This window comes from Parasteatoda tepidariorum, chromosome 10, assembly GCF_982258835.1.
Source record: "Parasteatoda tepidariorum strain Cologne lab strain chromosome 10, Ptep-v5.0, whole genome shotgun sequence".
Classification (NCBI taxonomy): Eukaryota; Metazoa; Arthropoda; class Arachnida; order Araneae; family Theridiidae; genus Parasteatoda; species Parasteatoda tepidariorum.
Window position 1 is genome coordinate 9,899,481 of NC_141764.1, and position 19,921 is coordinate 9,919,401.

The 19,921-nt window shown below is 32.5% G+C and overlaps 1 protein-coding gene across 1 annotated transcript in view; it reads left to right on the top strand.

The window, feature by feature from the left end:
• Nucleotides 1–19,921, top strand: part of LOC107444133 (corticotropin-releasing hormone receptor 2-like) — a 118,011-nt gene that overhangs the window by 85,867 nt on the left and 12,223 nt on the right. The window contains exons 4-8 of the mRNA XM_021144632.4: nt 5,144–5,247; nt 6,656–6,785; nt 8,442–8,598; nt 13,287–13,417; nt 14,867–14,952. Of these exons, the coding sequence (XP_021000291.2) occupies nt 5,144–5,247; nt 6,656–6,785; nt 8,442–8,598; nt 13,287–13,417; nt 14,867–14,952 (608 nt within the window). The remainder of the gene's footprint in view (nt 1–5,143; nt 5,248–6,655; nt 6,786–8,441; nt 8,599–13,286; nt 13,418–14,866; nt 14,953–19,921) is intronic.

Here is a 19,921-nt window from a genome sequence, read left to right on the forward strand (position 1 = left end):
TGACGCTGAGGATTTTTTCTTGCAATTTCCGTCTGGGTAATAATTATTTCAGAAACATTTTCAGATGAATAACTTGAATACAAATGAAAGTTTGTACAGTGCACCTTTACATTTTGTATGCGATACTCCTGTCTATCTGTACATAGAGTTATCCGATGACTTTTTGTAGTTTCATCTAGACGCGAACTCTGGAATTATCCTGCGTTCAGGAAATAAGACTCTAGTAAACACCTAAAAAAAAACTTTTATTTAAGCTAAACAAAACAGATTCTACACGGCCAGCGTGTTCTCGTTCAATACAGCTCTTGAAGAGGAATACATAGAAAAAGCAGTATCGAATTCGTGCCGCAACATTTATACTGTGAAAATCCACTTCAGTTCGCTTCGTAAGAAATAATGATCCATACAGCAGCGACGCCACAACTTTTATCACCTATATTACCGTGAATGATTGAAATCAAGAGAATGTCGACTTTCACCGGTGAATGTCAGCAATCACATAGTCGCTTTTGTGACTGTTCGAAATATTGATTATGATTTATTTGTTGGTACTATATTTATTCGATATTATATATCTGCCGAGGTTAGGAGAAACATCAGAGTTCGGAGTACCGGTTAAATACATACTGGGCAGTGGTACTTGACCTTTAAGAAACATTGATGTAAGGCATACCGAGCAATGGCACTTAACTAGACCTGGTATATATTTCGGACATTTACCAAAGCGACAATGTCAACATTCACCGATGGAAGTCAACAACCACCAATATCGGTCATTTTACGGTAACATATATATGTTACGGTGAATGACCGAAGTCTCGAAAATGTCGACATTCACCGGTGAATGTCAAAATTCACGTAGTCGCTTTGGCGAATGTCCGAAATATTTGCTAAATATCCTTATTTCTGACATTCACCGGTGAATGTCAACAATCACATAGTCGCTTTGGTGAATGTCCGAAATATTTATTACATTCGATTTGATATGAATTTATTCGTGGATATAATTACATTTTTTCGCTATTTTAATATTTACTGACGATAGATCAGAAGAAACATCAGTGTTTGGAGTATCGGGCCATACATTTACATTTGTCCGGTATACATTTGCTCGGTATACCCTACACTGATGTTTTTTTAAGGTTAAGTGTCACTGCCAAGTATCGGGCAAATATATACCGGGCAATGGCACTTGACTTAAAAAAACATCAGTGTAGGGTATACCGAGCAGTGGCACTTAACCTTAAAAAAACATCAGTGTAGTGTATACCGCGCAAATGTATACCGGGCACTGGCACTTAACCTTAAGTGGCTCGGTATACCCTACACTGATGTTTTTTTAAGGTCAAGTGCCATTGCCCGGTATATATTTGCCCGTTACTCCAAACACTGATGTTACTTCTAATCTATTAGTCAGTAAGTATTAAAATACAGAATAAATATAAATATATCAAATAAATATAATAATATTAACGAATAAATTAATATAAAATTGGATATAACAAATATTTCGGACATTCACCAAAGCGACTATGTGATTGTTGACATACACCGGTGAGGGTCCGAATGTACAAGAATGTAATGAAATATTCGATCTTTCACATACGTATTTGGTGTTTGTCGATATTCACCGGTGAAAGTCAGCAGCCACCTATTTCTGTCATTTTACGGTAACGTATAAATAACAGCAGCATTTCAATTTAGCAACAATACGCTAGAAAAATTAAACGTTAATCCAAATGGTTTAAATTAATAGTTATAATATGAATTAAATTCAATTATTAAAACTTATATAAACTTTTACGTTTGCTTTAAAGATAGTAATAAAAATAACTTTCTTTTGAAGGATATAAGGAAAAAAATGCATTATTCGAAGTGAGCAAACTTAGTAAAAGTATTTTTTATATATATAATGATTTATTTCATAACACTGTCGGAAATGTAAATTTTATCGGAGAGTAAAAATCTAAAGTTCTTTTTTTTTCTTCCCGCAATTTATTCAAATAAAGTTGAATAATTCATGGTTCTATTTTATAAGGAACATTAAAAAAATACAACCTTAAATTTCCGTTACATTAAATTTCCGTTTCTTGTCCCATTATAATTTATTCTTAAAATTTCTTCTCCTAATATTAGCATTTTGTAAAGAAAAAAAATGCCACACTCACTTGGCCTTTCATGGAATAAATAAGGCTATGAAACTTATTGAAAATTTACTCAACAGGAATTAAAGCTGATTTTAGCGCATGGTTATAAAAATGATTATTTTTTATTCTTACTGTTTAAATATTTTTGAGACTCAAAATATTTATTCCTATAATCATAAATATTCGAGATTAATCGCCTTAAGTTTATACTAAGAAATATTTTTACCAAAGTGAAGATTTATTAACACAGTTTATGAGAAAGTATTTTTTTTCTTTTGTATTGTTCATTTTAACTCCAATGGAAAAAAAAAATACTCTGAGCAATATTATGGAGTAAAATTTGAATGAGGTTAGTTTTGGTACGAAAGCATCTTATATGATATTTATTCGAATTTTAATTTATTTCATTTTGGTTTTTATAACAAAATCTCTGGTTTCATGTTTTCCAAAATTTATTTAAAAAAAAATCAAAATAAAAAGTAATATTTTTAAAAACCACGTTTTAGTAGTGGAGAATAATAATTAAGAAAAAAATTGAAAAACGAAAAACGTGGGGCGCATGAAATACATAACAGTAATGTTATATTAGTGTGTCTATGTGTGCTCTTGAGAATATGTGTATGTATATCAGTAATTGTAATTGTATCTGAATGTGGATGTGGAATATGCTTTTATATATGCATATGTATGTGAATGTATATGTGGCTGTGCATGTGTATGAGCAAGAAAATGTGTATATGTACATGTGCATGTGTATGTGCATGTGTATGTGTATATGTACTGTTATGAATTTCATGCGCCCCACGTTTTTCTTTTTTCAATTTTTTTCTTAATTATTATTCCCCACTACTAAAACGTGGTTTTTAAAAATATAACTTTTTATTTTGAATTTTTTATTTTGAATTTTTTTATTTTAAACTATGATTTTTTTAATTTTTAATTTTTATTTTATATTTTTAAAAAATTATTATTTTTTAATTATTATTCTTCACTACAAAAAACGTGGTTTTTAAAAATATATATTTTTATTTAGATTATTTTTCTTAGTCAAGAGTAGTCAAAACTACTACAAGATCACTACTAAAGTAATAGAACTTTTATTTTAAATTAGGGATACAAAAATCTTTATAGAAAAACAATACCTTTACGACTTTCATTAGTTTTATGCTGATGACAACCAAAACAATCTTGAAATGAATGAGGAAAAACTGGATCCTACCACGTGGTTTTTTAGGCAATAAAAATACTCCGACAACAAAAATATTTTCACCTGACACGTAATAATTTGAAATAATGGAATCGACAACAAAAGACAATATCGAAAATAATTTTTTTTTTAAATTTTAATTTTATTTTACTTTGCATGTCTTTTTTCTCTTCATTTTCATGCATTGTCATCCAATTCTGAACTGTGTGCTAAATTTGAAGTTTGTAGCTAGTCGGGAAGTTAGTTTAAAATCGATTACAAAATTCCACCCGGACAGACATACACGAAGGCAAGTTTATATAAACGTGGTAAAAAGAGATTTATTCTTGTAGATTTATGCAAAAAATAATTTTTATTAGATGGGATACATAATAAGATATATTTTTAATAGAGGAGATACATAATATAACATATTTTTATTAGATATTATATATCATTCGATATACTTTTATCAGATGGGATATATAATACGATATACTTTTATTATAAGGGATAAATAATTCGATATATTTTTATTAGAGGGGATATATAACGTAACGTATTTTTATTAGATGGGATATATCATTCGATGTACCTTTATTGGATGGAATATAGAATACGATATATTTTTATTAGATGGGATATACATAATACGATATACTTTTATTATTTGGGATATATTTTTATTAGATGGGATATATAATATAACATATTTTTATTAGATGGGATATATAATTCGATATACTTTTATTATATGGGATATATAATATGATATACTTTTATTCGATGGGATACATACTACGATATATTTTTTTATTAGATGGGATATATAATACAACCAGGGCTCGAAAAAACTCAGAAATTTTACCCGTCCCCGAGGACGGCTTGTCCAACAATGAACCCGCCCTCCTTTGAAACTAACCCGTAGCTTCTAAATAAATAAAAACATAATTTTCTCTTATTTATTGCAAACATTTATATAAATTGCAGAATGAATTAGTAGTTGCAAGGATTACATTATACACTAATAAAAGAAATACTAGGTTACTGATAGTAACCTAGTATTTCTTTTATGAAATAATTTCTTTCTTTTATGAAATAATTTCTTTCTTTTATGAAATAATTTCTTTCTTTTATGAAATAATTTAAAGGTCAATTTATCTGGAATGTCAATTTATCCAATGGTACTGCGTTTTTTAACTGAATCAAATATGACGTTTGCCAGTTCCACAATCAAGACAATCATTTACAGAGGTTTCTGCACAGAAATCTGAAGGTTTTCCATTTAGGTAGATGTTCATAATTGCGTTTAAAGCTTCTTGTTTAAGACCAGTACGTAATGTGTTTTTTTTGTAAGTTCATTGCTGAAAAGCCCCTTTCAACCGCTGCAGTACTCCCAGACAGAGAAAACATCAATTCCAACATGCGCAGTATGTTGCTTATCATTTTTCTGCCCTGTAACCTGTTAGACTCTTGTAAGATAACAAAAATTGAAAATGTATCACGAACATTAACGAGAAAATGGCCGTCCGCGCGGACGTCGGATTCGAGAAATTCTTTGTCCGCGGGGAATTTTTTACCTCCGAGGACGGGCGGACGGGTTGTTTTTCGAGCCCTGAATACAACATATTTTTATTAGATGGGATATATAATACAGCATATTTTTATTAGATAGGATATATAATACGGTATATTTTTAATAGATGGTATGCATAATACGATATATTTTAATTAGATGGGATACATAGTACTATAATGAGATAAGAGAAATATTTTGCAAATGATAAGATCTGATTATATATTTTTGCAGGAGACTGAAGTGGGTCACTTAACGGTCTGTTATATTCTCTTCATATGTTCTTTCATATCTATCATTGCCCTTCTCATCACTTTACTAATATTCTGCTATTTTAAGTGAGTATCACATTTTTGTTTATTTATTTATCGAAATTGCTGGTTAAATTTAATAATGTTTTTCTAATTTTTATAATTATTAGTTAAAATAGTATAAATTCTAGTATTTCTATCATCGGTTTTATTGAGAACTTTATAAACTACTGAAATTTTCAATTTTAAAAAAACATGACATTTGGTATTAAATTGGAAAAATAATTCTTAACTGTTACATGATATATCTGTACACATTAAAGCTAATTTTTTTAATACTGAATGAAGGGTCGTTTATCGTTTTTTTCCCCCAACTTAACTTCGACATTTCTAGGTGGTATGTGTAAAATTATTCTTTATTTCACATCTGATTTTAAAAATGTTCTGATCGTGTTTATGGCTAGTTTCTTCTCATACAAATACGTTGCTTAGCATCAGTGGAGTGCAGGTTTAGTATCAACGAGAATTTTTTTCTCGGTTGCCTAGTAACAGAAGGAGATATCTGAACAGTAGATTATTCCTAAGAAGAAAAAAAATTGTGATCTTCTTATTACAATCACACATTGGTCAAATGCTTTTTTTCTGAATTGTCTCCGATAAACGCTACAACATTTCGAATTATGGATTGCTAAAACTGTCTCCATTGATGTTTGTCGTCGCATTGGTTTTCAAATCCTGCCAATATGCGCGTTTTAAGGCGTCACAAAATGCTTTTCCTTCTTAAGTATTCATATTTTCATTAAAATCACTGTCAGGGCAGCAATTATAAGTTAAAGATAAAAATAATATAAAAATATATAAAATTACTATGATGTAAATACATTAAAGATGCCAGCTGGTGAAAATAAAAATAAAAACTCTAACCTTTGGGACCGTGTCAATCAGTTTGGCATCCTCTTTATTTGTGATATTCACCTGAATTAGTATTGAAAACGATATAGTTTGACCTGTAGGTCAGAATTTCCGATTCTTATTTAAAATAAAACAAAAAGAATATAATTCTCTTTTATTTACAACTCAAGAAGTATTTATGGGATGATTAAACTAATACCCTAAACTAATATTTAGAAGTATGAAATAAATATCCTAAACTCTCTGGCATTCTATCTCAAAAATAAACTCCCCAACTTAATGCATGACAAAATTAAAAGTGAAAAAAAGAATTCAAAAAGAATCATGAAGCAGCAGCGGTCGCCATAGCAACGCACGCAATGAAGACGCATGCGCACTGTTTATTATTACTCTTCAACACAGTTGAAAAGAGTGATGACGTCCAAATAAGATGAGCACGCCATCAAACCCAAAACAAAACCAGTTTTGTCAATGGGTAAAAAAAAAAAAATAAGTACATTGTAAGACAATAGAAATTGGTTGTTATCTGAACATGAGCTATAAATAAATATATGGAGAATTTAGGCTGTTGTGTATTTTGTAGATCATTGCACTGTTCTCGCCTTCGTGTTCATCGCAATCTTGCTGTGTCGCTCATCATTCATTCTGTGTTACTCATGATCATTCCATCAACTGTCATCTTCCAAACTTCATTGCCTAACTACACAGAAGTGGTATGTTTCCCAAATTTTTTCTTCATGTTTTAATATCGATTTAGCAAACATAGTAGTGTGCCAATGTTAAAAAAAAATCATGAACAGTATGCTTAGCATATAACAAAATAAAATAATCATGGAGTTATGGAGAAAAAAAAACATATTCAATCAGATACTATTTGAATTGAAAGTACAAACATTGATATTAGAAATATTCGTTACATGAATTGGGAAAAACATAATTGTTTTCTGGATTTTTATTAATTTTGTATTTAACGGTGAAGGTTGACTTTTTACAGATTGTTGGTAGTCACCAAGGTACTGTATTCACGAGCATTATTGCTAACCTCTTTTTACTTCACTGAGAAAAAAATGCTGCGATTTTTAATTAGACATGACTTCAGATTTATAGATGATGTCATTGCATAATTTGATTATATAATTGGTTGATAATATAATTTGATTATTTATATTGTTACTGCCAACGCTATATATACAAATAGATTACCGCTTACCTCTGATAAACTTCAAATACAGTCAAACCCCGCTATAGTGAACACGGTTTATTGTGAACGAAATGTTCGGTCCCGTGCCTTGCTATAAACGCATAATTTTATATTTTGTGGATATAGTGAATCAAGAAAGTGAGGTAGTTGGATATAATGAACTTTTTTCTGTCTTTGACTGAATTTTTTCTTCACTTTTTTTTGTAATAATTTTGAGATTTCTACTTCAAAATAAATACATATACCGATTTTTAAAACCATCTATAGAGGGGAATGTAGAGATAAGCATTTTTTTTTATTTACTTCTTTTATCTCACTTTCCCATCCCTAAACAAACCAGCAGATGTTGCACTAAGCAGATGTTTCCAACCCAGGCAGATGATGCACCTGTAAGATGTCAGTTGGATCAATATGCATTTTCTGTCAGAGGGAATAAGTAATTATTCATTATTGGTCAAAGGGTTGGACACTAATATGTGTTAATAAGGCCTTAATTTCAACTCCTTTTTGTTAGTTGTTAAAAAAAAGCTTGCAAACAAGTGTCTTAAATTTAACTATGGCTAGCAGTAAACGTAAAATGTTCTTCATTGATGACAAAATGAGCATAATCAGAAAAATTGAAAATGGGTGCAATCAATCTGATATTTGCAGGGGATATAAACTATTTTGACTGAATTTGTTAAGTGATTTTATGAGACTACTTTTATGTGCTTGAATGGCAGGTTAGACAGGTTTAAAAAGCGGAATATCAGAAATTCAGGAAAAATTATCTGAGAGTTAGGAAGTGTTTCCATGTCAGATGTTGAGGATTGCTCATCAGCTAAAGATTACAAATTTTTTTTTGTACGCAGACGAAGAGTATTAAAAAATAATACATTTTTGCTACTACATAATATTTTTCAGTCATTTTTTTGAATAATGTGTAATAAAAGGGAGGAGTTACCGTACAGTTTACCTACACAGCTGCAACTGTGCTCAGTTGCTCCCGGGACACGACACAACCAGGTGTCACCATTTAGTGTACACAACGAAACGGCATGTACTTAAAAAAAACAACCCTCGTACATGCAATCGGGGATGATAATCCCATATAACAATGGTTTTGGTGACACAAATAGGTAAAATTTTTAAAAAAAATTTAAAACAGTAATTGTGATGTTTTTTGCAGGAGTGGCTGTGCAAGCTTCTGATGTGCATCAAGATGTATTCTGCAATGGCCAGTATCAATTGGATGTTTGTGGAAGGACTACTACTTCACAGCAGAATCACTGTATCAGTTTTCAAACAAGATGCGCCATTCAAGCTCTACTATCTCATCGGATGGGGTAAAGTATTAGCATGTGTCATCATCATCAATGGCTCGACAATCCAGTTGGGGCCTTGGCCATCTCAATAAGTTTTTTCCAGGCTAACCTATTTCCTGCTAGTGTTTTCCGAACCAAAAAGTATTTTTCTAGACCATCTATCCATCTCAAATTCGGCCTGCCTCTTTCTCGTGTGCCAACTAGCCTAGCATTGAAAACTCTTTTTGTGACACGGCCTTCAGCCATTCTGATAACGTGGTCTGCCCACTTTATTCTTTGTCGTTTAGTAAAGTTAATAATGTCAGGTTCATTATATGAGTGATAAAGCTCTAAGCCACAAGCCATTTTTTCTTAATTCCTCCAAAAATACTTCTCCAGACCTTTCTGTCAAAGGTACGCAACATAACCTCATTCGTACAAGATATAGTCCAGGTATGGTTGGTAATTTTAGCACATGCTTGTGAAACCTGGACCATATATATATATATATATATATATATATATATGGATATTTTGATTCTTAGGAAATCCAAATCAGACGAAAAAAAGATATGTTTGTTCAGAGACAATGAATTTTTCTGTCAGATTTTATAACTTGAATTATAGTCTTATTTTTAAAGTCACCCCCTGAAACCATTATGATTGAGTCCTAGTACGTGAAAATCCGATCATGATATCAAAAGTTATTCAGGGTGTTCCGATTTTTATTTTGCGTATTTTGATATTTTGGGTAATGAACTACTATGTAATTAATGAAATAAGTTGTTTTTTTTTGAAAAATTTATTTGATAAGCTTTAAAGTAAATCTACAAAAAATATATATAAAAAAATTAAAACGTAACATGGTAAAAAAGAAAGAGAAAATAAATAGATAACGCGAGTAAGGAAAAAATTTGCTTTAGACACGATTTTTTTTTCTAGCATTTTAGTGAGATAAGTTGAAATAGCTATTGTCGAGTGCCTCCCAAGGAGAAAAAAGTTTAAAATGAGTTCATAGGTGTTATGTTTTCCATTTTGTCCATATAATATTTTCCCGAAAGCAGGATTTTTTTTAAGAAAAATTTTCTTAATCTTCTACCTTTTTTTTTCGTGACATTTTTCATAAAAAATAACTTTCTTCTGTAGAATATGTTACCTTCTTTCGGGTTAACAAAATGTAATTTGTTTACGTAGTTCAAGTGTTCCATTTTAATTTCTTTATTTTTGAAACTTTTTAATTTCTTTTAAAAAAAACTACTACAATACCGAAAAAGCATTTTTTATAATGCATTGAAAAAAAAATATTATGAAAATGTGCTTCGTTTAACTTGAATTATTTTTTTCTTTAAATAGTCCAAAAACATATTACAGTATAATTACAGTCCAATTCTGATATAAAGAATCCAGGATATAGTAAACAATCGGTTGTAATGAAGGTTTTTGTGTTCCTGGTTATGTTATTAAATATGCATGTTATTTGTAATGTTATTTCATATGCAACTAAAAAATTATTATTGATTCATTTGTAGTGCTGTAATTTAAATAAATGAATTATGACTTTTAATTGAAAATGGATTATACACATTGCAGAGGTGTGTTTAAAATAGGTATTGAATAATGTGAGTAGCACATGAAAGAATCAGCTTTCTAGTGCAATATTTTTAAAAAGAAATAAAATTACGAACATTTAAAAAGGTTCTAAGTTCTTACGTGAAAATCACGATTTCGATACATGGAAAATATTTGAAGTGTAATTTGACGTATTCCCATACATTTTTTTCCGCATACGAATTTGCCATATGCAGATTTTATTTACGCAATTATACGTAAAAATGTGACTTTGGGCAAAAACTAGCCACACGCTTATGCCAAATTTGTCCCATACGCTACCATAGGCAAAATTATATTGGAATATCCTATAGTATTTTTATCTGGCAAATATCCCTAAGGGTGTAAATGTTACAGTGAATAACCGAAATAGGTGGTTGTTGACTTCCACCGGTGAATGTTGACAATCACATCCGGTATACATTTGCCCGGTATGCCCTACACTGATGTTTTTTTCAAGTGCCACTGCCCAGTATGCATTTAACCGGCACTCCGAACACTGACGTTTCTCCTAATCTATCCTCAGCATATATTAAAATATCGAATGAATGTAATAATATTAACGAATAAATTAATATAAAATTGGATATAACAAATATTTTGGACATTCACCCAAAGCGACTATGTGATTGTTGACATTCGCCGGTGAAAGTCGACATTCTCTTGATTTCTTTCATTCATGGTAACATAATCACTTTATCCAACAATGCAACAGAAGTAGGCTAAAAAAATTATTTTTTTTCAAAAATTCTGGATTGAGTGACCCATCTCTTAAAGTGCACCTGTTGCTAAGTCGGCAAAATGTTCACTATATCGTAGTCGACTATTTTTCCAATTTAATGAAATTTATCGTGTAATGCTAACATTGCTCATTGTCGATTAAAATAAACAAAGCTCAAACTCTCTTAGGTGCTTAAGTAATATTTTAACCACTCCTTACACGCAGCCCAAAAGTGAAAGTTTTGCTTCATTTGTAGGAACTCAATTTTTAGAATTCCCTTGGCACAAAGAAATAAAAAATGTTACTGAGGGAAAGAACTCTGATATTAAATTATTCTCCTACCCGTCGATATAATTGCGGGGAAAATAAGTTTAAAATCAAATTATAACATCATAAACCCCAGAAATATATAAATAAAAAATTTAATTTAAAGATGTATTTATGCGGAAAATCATCAGGCCGTTTTGCCTAAAAGCTATTTCTCTTTCTTTCATTCTTTTTTAAAATTCCAGTTTCAAACTTAAAGTCTAGCCATGTTAAAAATGATTAACCTTTTAACAGTGATATATATTTCAGGAAAATAATCCAAAAATGGAGAAAAAAAATTTGACTGTTTAATTTTTTTCTTTACGTTATTATAACAGTTAGAAAATGGTTTTTTATTACAAAAATAAAATTTTAAATGCACTAACTACTGCATTTATAATTTTTACAGACACATAAAAAAGTAATGGGATTACACACACATCTTAATCAATGAGAGCAAATTAAACGAAATTTTGAAGCTAAATATAGTATAACTAGTATAATATAATATAAAAACTCAAACAATATTATTTTCAATACATAAATTTTACAAATCTTTTACAGTATGGTATATCCCAAAACCCCCACCCACATTTCCCTCCCTCGACTGAAGTCGTAATAGATGAAAAACTAGGACCACTAATGTCATTTATTAAGAAAATATTGAATTAAGCATCCTAAAGACGGAATGAACTCAGCTCGGGCTTCACAAAATAGAAACGTTAATTTTTCTCGTTCGGGCATCACAAATACTGCACGTGGTATTTGCCGAACTGGATTCGGGCGACATGGCATGGAGTTAAATCAACTTAAGGATGTAAAGTAGGTAAATAAATAAACGGACCACCTTGAATAACTTTCGATCCTCACATTCTAGAACTTAATCTTAATGGTTCGAAGGGGCGGACCTCGGATATGCTAATTAATAAGTGCAGACAGTATTTTAAGTTACGCAATCAGATATAAAAACATAATTTCTCCTAATAAACTTAACTCTTTTTTATTCTGTTTTTAATTTTTTTTATTGTTATTAATTTATTTTTTTCTTGTCGGATTCGAATTTCTGACCCCGCAATCTAGGAGACATAGTCCTCCACATTGTTTGGTTAAGAGATTGCTCTAAAGTCTGCCCCCTTAAATGTTAATTTTATTTTTTGCGTACATTGCCTTATTGCCTTATCATATCATCTATTGCCGTATTTTAAGCGAATTGAAATTCTTTTGCACACAATAATAAAATTAGTTTATCCCAAAATAATTCCATGCAAAATATATATTTTACTAAATATTTATAATTTTCTTATTATTTTATTAAATAATAGTCGAAAAAATTTCGAATCTAAGGGAGTACGCTTTTTTAAATCATATAATAGAACGCATTTTTAAAATGGCTAAACAAAATTTGAACGAAATTAGTCTAATAATTCCGGAGAAATCGAATTTTAAACATGCGCCTTGTTTAAAATTTGATTTCTCAGGAGCTATTCGACCGATTTCGCTTAAATTTCGTATTTAGCTAAGTAAAATTACATTCGTTAAAATGGTGCAAAAAATTTTATAATTTACAATTCAAAAAGTTTTCGAATATTATTAAAATGAAAAAAAGTCATAAACATTTACTAAAAGTTATCTTTTGCTTGGAATTATCTAGGGATAAACGAATTTCATACTTGTGTGAAAAATTTTTTCAATTCGTTTAAAAAATTCTCAAGAAAAATTATGAAAAAATAAATTATTATTTAGGGTTTCAAACTTTAAGGACCCTTATTTCACAGATTACGGCTGCCCCCTTTATTTTGGGGATCGGAAATCCGTATTGTATCCGGAAAAAAGTATGTCCATTCAGAGAAAGGTTTGTCACGTTCTGATTTCGTAACTTATAATATCGCCTGCGCCTAATAATTAGCCCATTTGTGGTCAACCCTCGAGCCGTTAAGATTAAATCCTAGAACTTGAAGATCCCGTCATTAGATGAAAGTTATTATTCTGGGTGGTCCGTTTTTTATTTTTCGCACTGTTCATGGTATTACCGATGCATGTTTTTAGAACTGGTTATTATAATTATTTAATAATATATAATGTGTGCATTTTTTAGGTCTACCGTTAATTTTCGTATCGTCTTGGGCATTCATTATGTCTTGCAAGCTGCACACACCCTGCTGGAGAGGATATGGGAAATCCATATATGTCTGGATTTTGACCGGACCTATGGTTATTGCTTTATTGGTAAGTCCACTTGTACCATCTCCTTTTTTAAAGGGTCTCCTCAAAAGTTTTTTCAATACATTCATTTTTAAATTTCCCTTTTGTTTTATAAATACCTAAAAAAAATTTGAGGTGATGCTCAGAACAATATACACATTTCTTTAGATTTAAGTGAAAATATTCTACATATTCAATTTTTTAAATGTTCACGTCACGATTTGTAACTGCCATATCTTTTATTTGAGAGAAAATTTTCGCCATTGTTCACGTGATTTCCAAACAAATCAACGCTCGCAGTCCAAGTCATATGTAATTAGTTTCGAACCACAAGCCCGTCCAAACCGGACCTCCATGAAAAATATTTTATTTTTGGTAATGTAATCGAAACATTCTTATTGTATTTTATTGAAATTTCGAGTTTTGATAGTCAATGGCTATTTTACACGATGCGTATGGATGATTCACTGAGTGCAAACAATAACAAACTATCTAAGACCGGAAGACATTTAGAAAACTTCCGGTGTATTCCTCCGCATATGTTCTGCTTACGAGGCGATGTGTAAACAGGCTTAATTTTCTAGGATTTTTTATTATTGTGATTTTTTATCAAATTTATTCAAAATTTTACCATTCATAAGAGTTTTATGTAATTTATAAATGAGCAGAAAACAAATTTAAGAAAACTATTATCACAACATTCAACCTTCACAAGTTTAAGGTTTGTCACGTTTTAAGTGTTATCCCTTATTTGGCTATAATTGTGTAAAGTATTGCCGGTTGTTATTTTTTGGGTTGCATCATAGTGTGCTTGCGAGATCTTCCAAAATACATTTGTTATTCGCTTCATTGAAAGAAATCGTAGTATTGTGAACACTACAAGTATAATAACATTGAATGACGTGTTTTTCCATACCTATGAGTAAAAATCAATCAGAAGTATCGTTCGTTCAGTAGGAGTTGGCACTTGACTCCACCTCCTCGGACGAAGAGTTCATTTCACCACGGGAGTAAGTGGAGAAACGTCTCCGCGCTTGAAATTGAGACAACCCTTAATGCGCACCAAACGCAAGCAGTGAATTCTTTTTTCAGTCACTTACTTCGCTTTATCATCTGCTATTATACCTTTCGTTACTCTGGCTAATTCAATATATTGCAGCAAAATGTCTCACAAAAGACAAACTATTCACTCAAAAGAAAGAAATATCATCAAAATTATGAAATATTTAATGTTAAAAAAATGCGCATAAAGATTGAGAAATACATATTTTTGTCGTACGATCACTAAATAGCAACCTTGTTCAGGAGTGTACACATCCTTTTCCCAAAATTAGCAAAATAATATCGTCGGATACCACGTGATGAAGCCGGAACCAAGTACCAACTCCTGGTGAACGAACTACAAGCATTTCTGTATTTTTTTTTATCCATTTTTTTTTTATCTTAAGTCAATGAATCTTTTTTATTTTGCAGGTAAACAGTGTATTTATGGTAAATATAGTTCGAATATTAATCACAAAGCTCAATCGCACTTCTTCTATAGATAGTCGCCGAATGAAGTAAGCATTTCATATCTTCTAATCAGTTTAATTATTATCTAATTAAAAATGCATAACAAGCAATGTTTATTCATTTGAAATAAAAATTTCCTCTTAATTTTCTGATTTCATAATATCGGATAACCTGGATAAGAGTCATAAAATTAGTCTTGATATTGATTATGAAAATTTTCATAAATTCCACCTTCTGTCTGAATCAATTGATCACGAATAAAGACTACAACTTATAATATTTTCTCAGTAACTATAATAGTATATTAGGTATCTATTATCATAGCGCTATTACCATAATTAAATAAGACATTGTAATGAGACTAATTAACTTAAGACTTAACTTATAATCGTCGTTGAACAGGCGACCCATTTTTTTTTGGTTTACGACTACTACTGTTCAATTCCGTAGCCTTGTAATTTTGAACCCCATTCAGAAGACAAGGAAACTCCTGAATCAAATATTGGGTGAAATTTGCCTTCGTGAAGGACTTTTTTCGATGGAACTAGCCCGCCTTTGCGTTACATGGAGAGTAAGACTACGAGAACCTCCCACGGTTAGCCTGAAGCTAAGGGGGCTCTAACCCATGATCCGTCTATCACTGAGGATATTTTACGTCAGAACAGTGGTCGGTGTAAGCCGGATGCGGAATTCGTATAGACCAGCCATCGCAGGGATTCGAACCCGGTTCATCCAATTAGGAGGCGAACGCTCTATCCCCTGAGCCACCACAATAAGACTTAGCTTAAGACTGATTATGGTAATAATCTTAATTATCTATTACCCTAAATAATTTAGACTCACTGGCCACAACAATTAACAATTTTTTACGCCCTCCTTCCTTATAGTAAGCAACAAATATTGCAATATTGTCTAGATAAATAACAAATATTGTAATTTGATAAAATGACTTTTCAAAAAAAAGTATTAAGGGTATTTAAGGGCAAGCACTTAAACAATTTTTAATGTAATAATCGGATTTTCAAGTACTAGAACTCATTCTTCTTGGCTTAACCTTAAATATGCAAGTTAATTAATACAAGTGATGTTTTAAGTTAATAAATCAGACCAAAAACATACTTTCTCTGTGTAAGCAAGCCTTTTCTTCGATGTATTTCGATTCTTGACCCTCAAAGTATAGGAGCGCCATCTATATGGACCTGATAGAAAAACGATAGAAAGTCAGGGAAGTTGATTTCATTTTTTGCGTACTTTACTGCATTCTACAAAATGAATGGAAAAAAAAGTATCCAGCACCATTATAAAATTTATTTATTCAAAGCAAATTCGATGTAATAAAATGTTTCCTTCATAATTATTTATTATCTTTATTATTTAAATTAATAATGGTCCAAAAATCACAAATTTTATGAATTGTTGGGTAAAAAACCCACTTAATCTAAATGACAAAATCTCTAATTTGAAAGAAATTGGTCAAATAGTTCTTGAGAAATAAAAATTTTAAAAAATTAGAGCTGTCACAACATATAAAAAATAAAGTTAACATTTATTATCCACTTTTCTACTATTATTGGGCCCATATTTTTCAGATATCCTTTATCATTATAAGGGTATGAAAATACAGGACCGCAAGAAAAAAAATTATACTTATTCAGAGAAAGAAGGTTTTCCTGTCGTAATTTAAAACATCGCGTGCACTAATTAATTCTTTTTTTTATAGTTAGGCCTAAGAAATAGAGTTTTCAAACGCAAAAGTTCGAACATGAAAATAAAAGTTATATAAATGTTTTCTTTTACATTTAGGATCAAAACCAAAATATTACAGTTTATACCAAACTTCCATTTATCAATGAAAAACAAATACAGTATACTCTCGATATCTCGAACTTATATATCTTGAAAATGTGTCAAAAAATATTTTTTCCCCTAGGCATCACATAACCACCTAATGTTAATTCGAATTCCTATGTCGAAGAGTTTCTTCTTAAAACTCTGTTATGTCAAATACTTTTCGTTATAGGAAATTAAATATTTTCGGAAAAATCACAATGTATGTTTTTTTTTTTGCCAGCCAATTCTTCTCCATTTAATGCATACATTTATTTTTGTCTTACTTTTAAAAATTACCATTGCTGTATTTAGAATTATAGTCAATTATCAATATAGAACTATCGTGAATTCTTATGTTTCATGATTACTTTTTAGAATATATTTCTCTACTTTTTAGAACATATTTAGCTCCGAGCTTGTTATCTCGAAAACTCGGTATCTCGACCTTTTTTCAGCATCCCTTTATCTTTGAGATATCGAGAGTACACTGTGTATATGATTCGGTGATGGAGATGTAAGACTTTCAAAAATGAAACAATATGGCAAAGAAACATCCTCTTTAATATTGAAAGATAACAAACCATCTACGAAACTTCACAAACTCCAATTAACAAGTTATTCTTCAAAAACATTAAAAGTTGTTATTAAAAGAACAATTAAAAACTTAAACTTTTGATTTTAAATATCGCATTCTGCAGGTGGGCGTCACCGGGAAGAAATTGGGATATCGGGACGAAGTCTCGGACGCTGCACAACAACCTCTCTCGAAGGCAAACTGTCATCTGCTTAAATACTGGACTTCAGCCTTTTCACTCCCTGCCTTGGCCGCCGGTTGATGCTCCTCCGCCGGTATTCCTCCGCGCAGGAACTATTTCGGTTCGTCCTCCTACCTTCGATCTTCGTTCCAATCCTCGATCCTTCTACCTCAGTTTTTCATGCAATCTGAGCTGACGCAACCAACAGCCTCTACAGTAGCCCCCTACCAGCGCGAGCGAGACTTTTCCAGCTCATTGCTGATACTTTCCCTGAAACTTAACTCGACGGCCTGGTCGTGTCTTAACCTCTCTTGGCATGTCACTAGGCTCTGGGATAAAAGATTCCTCTGTAGATTCACTCATAGCTGTTGATTCGCTTTTAGGAAACATGTCCTGTTCATCTCGGGAGACATATGCAGGTTTTAGACGATCCACGTTTACCGTACTTTCCCGGCCATGAATAAGAATCCTAAAAACCTTCTCCCCTCGACTCAGCACTTGAAATGGACCCTCGTATGGTGGCTGCAGGCCTTTCTTTATGACATCGGTCCTCATGAAAACATGACTGCACGACGAAAGATCTTTACTTACAAAAACTGCTCTATGGCCCTGATGTCTGGACTTTACTGGCAGCAACTCCTGCATGGTCTCTTTTAGTTTTCCAACAAAGTTTGCGGGATCCGCTGTACCAGTAGACGGACATAAAAATTCTCCAGGCAGTCGTATCGGAGTTCCATAAACCATTTCCGCTGTCGTTGCCTGCAAGTCCTCCTTCCATGCAGCTCTAAAACCTAAAAGAATGGTAGGTAAAACTCTGGTCCACTGACTTGTACTGTAGGCTCTAATCGCTCCCTTCATCTGTCTATGAAATCTCTCCACTTGACCATTTCCTGCGGGATGATAAGGGCTTGTTCGATGACGGGCCGAACCCAGGACTTAGTCAGGGCATCAAACAGTGAGGCTTCGAACTGTGTTCCCTGGTCTGTTGTGATTCGTAGAGGTATTCCAAATCTAGCAATCCATCCAGCATAGAAAGTCTCAGCAACCGATTTGGCTGTTATATCTACGAGCGGGTAAGCTTCTGGCCACTTGGAAAAACGGTCGACACAAGTTAGACAGTAGCGAAAACCTTCTGATGGCGGCAACGGACCTACGATGTCGATGTGCACGTGTTCGAACCTGGCATTTGGTGGAACAAATGTACCAAGCTTGCTCTGTGTGTGACGTGTTACCTTAGAACGTTGGCAAGCTAAGCATTGCTGAGCCCATGTTCTAACATCTTTCTTTATACCAGGCCATACATATCGCTCTTCCACCAACCTTATAGTAGCCTTAATACCTGGATGTGAAATAGCATGCAGTTTGGAAAAGACGTTTTTTCTGTCCACTTTCGGTACGAATGGTCGAATCCGTTTGGTAGATACATCACAAAACAGTTCCACACCAGGATCACCTATTACGAATGGTTGAAGTTCTAAAGACGAGTTACCGGTTTGAGCTAAAATTTCGGCTAGTTCCTGGTCACCTTTTTGGTTGTTAGCCATTTCTTGAAAATTGATATGGGAAGGTGTTTCTATGGTAGCAATGTTTACTCTGGACAGCGCATCTGCAACCACGTTATCTATTCCCTTCACGTGCTGAATATCCGTAGTGAATTGGCCAATAAAATCCAAATGACGCGATTGTCTTGGCGAACACTTATCTTCCTTTTGTTTAAAGGCATATATAAGCGGCTTGTGGTCAGTGTAGATAGTGAACGGCCGACCCTCTACCATATGACGAAAGTATTTGACAGCCATGTACGCAGCCAAGAGCTCTCTGTCGTAAGCGCTATACTTTTTTTGAGATGGTGCAAGCTTCTTTGAATAAAAACCAAGTGGTTGTCACTCTTTCTCGATCTGCTGATGCAAAGCAGCACCCATCGCAGTATCTGAAGCGTCTACCACCATCGCCAACTGTGCATTCATGACAGGATGGTACAGCGTGGTTGAATTCGCCAATTCTTTCTTGCTCTTCTCAAAGGCAGTAACTGCTTCCTCCGACCACTTGATCGCGCTTTTATCATTTTTCTTAGCACCTTTTAAATACTCGTTTAAAATTGCTTGAGTGTGGGCAGCTCTAGGTATGAATCTTCTATAAAAGTTCAAGACCGCAAGAAATCGACGCAGCTCTCTTATTGTAACTGGTTGAGGAAAATTAGCAATTACAGAAACTTTATCAGGAAGCGGAGTAATACCCTTTTCCATTACACAATGCCCTAGGAATTCTACTGAAGACTGTCCCAGGACACACTTGCTTACGTTGAGTGTTACACCATATCATACCAAAACGTTGAAAAACTCGTTTTAAATGCGTTAAATGTTCTTCTTCGTTCTTCGAAGCTACCAACACGTCATCAAAATAAGGTACACAAAATTCAAACTCACCTAAG